This window comes from Castanea sativa, chromosome 11 (assembly GCF_040712315.1).
Source record: "Castanea sativa cultivar Marrone di Chiusa Pesio chromosome 11, ASM4071231v1".
In the NCBI taxonomy this organism is placed as follows: Eukaryota; Viridiplantae; Streptophyta; class Magnoliopsida; order Fagales; family Fagaceae; genus Castanea; species Castanea sativa.
In genome coordinates this window covers 43,885,294-43,891,641 of record NC_134023.1, presented here as the reverse complement: position 1 = coordinate 43,891,641, position 6,348 = coordinate 43,885,294, and the positions used below count along the sequence as shown (strand labels likewise).

The 6,348-nt window shown below is 32.8% G+C and overlaps 1 protein-coding gene across 1 annotated transcript; it reads left to right on the top strand.

Moving 5' to 3' along the window:
- The first annotated feature begins 1,694 nt into the window (after positions 1–1,694).
- Positions 1,695–5,710, top strand: LOC142614485 (large ribosomal subunit protein eL24-like). The gene is made up of 5 exons (XM_075787001.1): positions 1,695–1,829; positions 4,610–4,685; positions 4,854–4,955; positions 5,038–5,186; positions 5,323–5,710. The coding sequence occupies exons 1-5, from the start codon at positions 1,819–1,821 to the stop codon at positions 5,474–5,476; spliced, it is 492 nt and encodes a 163-aa protein (XP_075643116.1). The 5' UTR covers positions 1,695–1,818; the 3' UTR covers positions 5,477–5,710.
- The last annotated feature ends 638 nt before the right edge of the window (positions 5,711–6,348 follow it).

Below are 6,348 nucleotides of genomic sequence, written 5' to 3'. Positions count from 1 at the left end.
TATATATATATATATAGAAAACTGAAATTTTTTCATTTTTTTAATGCTTATACATTTGGATAGCTTATAATTTGTGAATTTTACGTTGATACTTATTTAATGCTTAGATATTAATTTACATGGACATATTATTTTGTTAAATGTTGATATTAATTTTTATTGTTTAGTTTTCTTAGACAATTGGTACGGTTGAAGAGATTTCTGAATAAAAATATTTCATTAATTTATTATTTGTCAAATGCATTATTACATATTGTATTTAATAAGTTATTGACCAAAACTGTGCAACGCACGAGCATTCAAATAGTGATTAGAAAAGATAAACATTCTTAAGCGAAGACATTGCAAGTGATATAGAAACAAACAGCTACCATTAAATGAATAAAATTGCCATCTAAGGATTTTTAAATGCCATTATCTACACTCAATAGGCACCGTTGGGTCGTTAACATGAGGAAAGCAAGCGAAAGACTCATGTTTGCACCCTAACAGTAGCAAAGGACAAACTTTTTTTTTTTTTGAAAAGGAGTAGCAAAGGACAAACTTATTGGATAGTAAAAGAGATTACTCATTAAGAAAGGCCTATTTCATCCATTTAAGCAGGTAAAAGACATATATTGGATAGTAAAATGCATTAAAAATAAAAATCAATATTTTTTTACTTCGTAATGGGTTGGGTTGGAACATCTTGACTCAAACTTAGGTTTGGCTCAAAATGACCTATTTCTAATTAGTTTTATTTTCTTTCCCAATCAGACATTTTTACTTCGTAATGAGTTGAGTTGGAACATCTTGAGGGTTAACTTTGGTTTGGTTCGACCTATTTCTAATTAGTTTTATTTTCTTCATTCCAATCTGACCATTTTACTTGAGTAACCCATAATTTTTATTTTCATTTTATAAAAAATATAGCCAACTTAGTTATTTAAAATATTATATTTTAAGTCAATTTCATCATAAAGTTTTTTTTTTTTTTTATGACAAAAAAAAATGACTTTGTATTACATTCACACTTCACAAATAAACTATCTTTTTTACATATCCTTTTAATTTTCAATCATCTATGCAGTTTAGTTGACTACTTAACTTATTATGATAGCCCATTAAAAAAATGATAGTCTTCTTTTTTGAGTGATAATGGCTTAACCTATATAGTTTCCTCTAGTTGAACAAGAAATTTGTGTGATCAAATTTTGCCCATAGAACGGCAAGAGTAAGGGTTTAAAGTAGGGATGACAACAGGTTAGGATGAAATCAAATCATAGGTGGTCTCATCTTCGACCTGTCTCCTATTTAAGATAGGAGAAAATTCAAGTAAGATGAGACCGAAGTAAGTCAAGACAAGTTAAAGATATTTTACTAATCATAATAAAATGAATTGACATTAATGAGATATAGGGAAGAAAGGAGGGATAAGTGTTTTTGAGGTGGGGCAGAATAAGCAAAACCTATTTCCGCTCGTCACCCTTCCGAGACGGAAAAAAATCCGTACGAAAATATTCAAAGCGAGTCATTTTTGTCATCCGAATTTTAAAAAGGGCTGCCATTAGTTGAGCCTAATGGACCACTCTACCGCTAGCGCTCAGTTGGGCCTAGCCCACCCCTTTGTTCGGCACTCAGAGCCAGTCCAGATCCTGGACCCAGCCTCGACTAAAATTACACAGTGCCCTCCTCGTAATTTGAACAAAATCCAAGGGCTATTCAGTTGCGATTTCTATCAACGCCTTTAACCTATTTAGGGTTTCATTTTTCATATTAGGGTTTTCTGCGAAGTGAAAAAAAGCCGTAGAGCAGCGACAACAACAGCAGCAACACCCAATGGTTCTCAAGTATGTTCCTTCTTTTCCTTTCAATTTTCTCATCAAACTCTGTTTGGTTCCCGAGAAAATGTTGGGATTTTTTTTTCCAAGGGTTTCATTTCTTCTTTGGATGTGTAATTTCCAGTTAATTTATTGAATAATATTTATTTTGTTTGTGACGGTTTTAGATTGTGATACGATGGATTAGATTATGATAATATTGGATTGGACTTTGTATTGATCAGCTCTAGATTTTGATGGGTTATTTAAAAAAAAAATTTGCCTTTATCCAAACAGCATTCTTGTGATTTATGCAATTTTTTGTATTTATTTTTATTTTTATGACTTTATGGATCTGTTCTTAAGATGGGTTTTGCTCAAAATGTTTTTTTTTTAAAAATATTTTATTTATAAATTGATTTTATGTTTAGTTAGCTTTGTAGCTTTGAGCTGAATGTATTGTGAGTAAGCTAATCTGGGTACTAGGTTGGTTGAGCTTGTGTTTCAAATCCAGAAATGGGTTGAGGCTGACTTGAGGTCTCGGGTTAAGCTGTGGGAGTTGGTTTTTTAATGAAGGTCTAGAGATTTGTTATAGATTGCATTTGTGGAATATGGGATATATTTTAAGTACTCATGCCGATGAGCTTTAGCCCAAATGGCATACCTCCTCTGATAATATGGATGGAGGGTAAGGTTGTGGGTTCAGGACCTGCTGGATGCACGTGTAACTTCATTTGGTTTATATGCTAAGTTGAAAATTCCGCCAAGAGTCTTGTAGCTCAACCGGTTGTCACCCCCTGGAGTTTCCAACAGAGACATCCAAGGTTCAAAAATACTACCACCCCCAGCTATCAATGTATCAAAACAACTTGAAAATTCCTTGGGAATGAGCCTGGTTCTTCTGTGGAAGAAGATAAAGAGAAGACTGGTGTGATTTTGTAGGTTGGGAATAGATGGAGTGGAAATTAATGAAAATAAATGAAGCACAGATAGAAAAAGTTACATGGGTATTAAGTTATGTTCATCTGGTAGGACTTGTCAGAGCTTAATCTGTATTGTCTAAACATGTACATGACTATCTGTAGCAAGATGATTCCTTTCACTTTAAGTTTCAAAGTCTGACAGAAATTGGTAAGTTAACCCAACTTAACAAATGATTCAACTAAGGAATTGGACTTGGCTACAGGATTTTTTTTTTATTGCATACTGTTACAGGTTATACAGATAACTTGAAAATCATGCTTCAGTCTTCATACTATATTGAATTTTTTCCTTGATGGTTTTTTTGGTTGCTGAGAAAAAATTTAGTTTTATTTTACACTATTTGTATTATAAGTAAACAAGATGCTTCAGTCAAGCACAGTGTTGGAAAAAGCATGCCTAAGCTCAAAGCTTGAAGCCCTAAGGCTCTAGTGCTTTTTGCCTCAAAAACTAGGCTCATTCAAAGAAGCATGCTTTTTGGAGCTTTTTTATATTTTTCAAAAAAAAAAAAAAAAACCAAAACTGAATTAAAACTTAGGATCTTGACATTATTGATATAAACCATTGATTTGACATATTTTTAGTGTAACTTATCAAAAAATATATATTTTGATTGTAACTTGTCCTACAACCCACAACCTCCCAGTTCTCTATTTTTATTTTTATATTTTCTTGATTTTTTTCTCCTTGAAACAGTAATTACCCAGTTTCTTCTTCTTATTCTATTTTATCCCTTTTGGATATTTGCTTGGCACCAATTAACATGTTGCTATTTCTTCATATTCTTAGCTCATTCATGAAAAAAAAGGTATGATATAATATATTTGTAGTAGTTTTTTGGTTTCTTTAGTGATAGATGTTGAAGATAGTAGACTAATCACTAATTCTTATAGAGTTATCGTCACTAAGTGATTAAGGGGGTGTTTGGTAGAGTAGTTTGAGATGAGATTTTTCTAGTTTTTTGAAATACGTATGGGTGAAAAAGTGTGTGGAAATGTGTGTAATGTTGTTTAAAATGTAAAAATGTGAGTTTGAGTTGAGTGACCAAACAGGCCCTAAATTATTAACTAATATTACTAATTAATCACAGGGCATTATGGATATTAGAGATTTAAGAAAGGACATTACATGGAAGTAATCATATCTAGCTCATCCAAAAAAATAAAATGACTTGACTCGCAATTTTTGCATCAAAATTGCAAAAGTATGGCTTATCTAAATGTTATATGAATTATATAAATTTTTTATTTCAATTTATATGATAATTTGATAATTTGATTGTTGCATTTCTCATTAATAATTATTTTTTAAAAATGTGCGCTTCACTTCAATCAGTAGCGCGCTTGCACTTTGCACCTAGGCTCCAAGAGGCTTTTGCGCTTAAGTGTGCCCCTCGCTTTTACCAACACTAGTCAAGCAAGCCTTAAATGATTTTGTGTTTAAGCCTACCAAATTTTGCTACTTTTCAGATGAAATAAAATAGCATAAAACTTGTCATTTTGTTTCTTTTGTTTCATTGGTGTGCTTTCCAACCATATCGATTCTTTGCATGTATTGCATTTTTCTATTTGCACTACTACAATTAGGTATTGTATTTTCTTCAAAGAATACCAAATAAGTCTAGAATGACTATTCATTTCTGACTGAGTCTCACCTTCCTTTTCTTAGTATGCAATAATTCTTTGCAGGAAGAATATTTATGTCAAATTCTAAAAAAGAATAACATAAAAATGTTCTACTTAACTAAAACGTTCACAAACTGATGAGGAATCGGGGTTTTCAATCATTATTATTTCAATGTAAATGCTCAGTACTGTCTGATGTTTCAGGACTGAACTCTGCCGCTTCAGCGGGTCGAAGATATACCCGGGTAGGGGTATCAGATTTATCAGATCAGATTCTCAGGTTAGTTTTTATTTAAACAGCCATGGCAAAGCTTTGGGTTTTTGCATTTTATATCCTTTTCTATAATTTATTTATATTTGGTTTGGTTTGGTTTGGTTGAGAAGAATGTGTTGGTTTTCCTGTTTTTGCACTGAGATTGATGTTTGTCTTCTTGATTGGTCAATTCAGGTTTTCCTGTTTGTCAACTCAAAATGCAAGAGGTACTTCCACAACAAATTGAAGCCCTCCAAGCTCACTTGGACAGCAATGTATAGAAAGCAACATAAAAAGGTGGAATATCCTTCCATTATCTAGTTTTGATGCTACAGTAACTGGTATGACTTATATTTTTACTCTTTTACATGACTCACAGGACATAGCTGCTGAGTCTGTGAAAAAGAGGCGTCGGGCCACCAAGAAGCCATACTCTAGGTCCATTGTTGGAGCTACCTTGGAAGTTATCCAGAAAAGGAGAACTGAAAAACCAGAAGTACGAGATGCAGCGCGTGAAGCTGCTCTCCGGTATGCATTCTTCCACCCATTTTTCAACCCAATACTAGATTGGAGGGTTTCGGTTTAGATATTTGGATACTGAAGTGCACCCAAGTTGTTTATCCCATGTCTGTGATTAAATTGCTTCCTTAATATGATTGTGCAGCGAAATTAAGGAAAGAATCAAGAAAACCAAGGATGAGAAGAAGGCAAAGAAAGCAGAAGTGACGGCCAAATCTCAGAAGAGTCAGAGCAAGGGAAATGTGCTCAAGGGTGCTGCACCAAAGGCCAAAATGGGAGGTGGTGGTGGAAAGCGCTGAGCCAACAACTTAGACTAGTCAGAGGGAGCTATTGGGCTGGTTGTACCGTTGAGGAAGATTTTGTAGTACTTTCTTTTCCTTCAGTTTTGTTTTCTTTGTGGCTTTATTAAAATTGAACTCGAGCAGATATACTTTGTATCAAGGTTTTAAGCTTTGGTCAGGACCTTTTTATATTGCTTTGTTTTGAATTCCTGGTAATTTATATGGATACGAAATCTTGGATCGTTTTGAAAACTCCATGAACTAAACTATAGATTGCAATCAGTCTTTTTTAGGGGATTTCATAGATTGTATAGGGGGCATCGTTGAATGAATTGGATGTGGCTCGCTCCAGTGATCTATAAATAGGATTGTAGGACTGTCAATCATTTTGAACAATCAAAACTTACGTCCCCGATTATATGCTTAATTTTATTCACTAGAGGACAACGAGTGAGCATGATAAAGTTTTATTTATTATTATTATTATTATTATTTTTTGTGGTTTTAAACTAACGAATACATAAAAGAAATTGGTCCATAACATCTGACTAAACAAACGTAATAAGCATGTGCAAAATCTAGATAAATAGTAAAGATTTTCAAAATCTAGATTAATTTTAAAAAAAAGTAAAAAACTAAGTACATTATGGGTGGATTTAAAAAAGGCGGAGCACGTTTAGCTCGTTTTGATATGATGCACATTACAGCTCGTTTTGATATGATGCACATTACGATTATGTGACATTAAAAATTTTAGTTTATTTTATTTTTTCTAATATTTTTATAATCTAAAATTACAAAATATATAACGTCATCTTAATTTCATCATATTTCTAAACAATGTAATGTGGTATTCTTATATTATGATTATATTAATGTAAAATTACAAT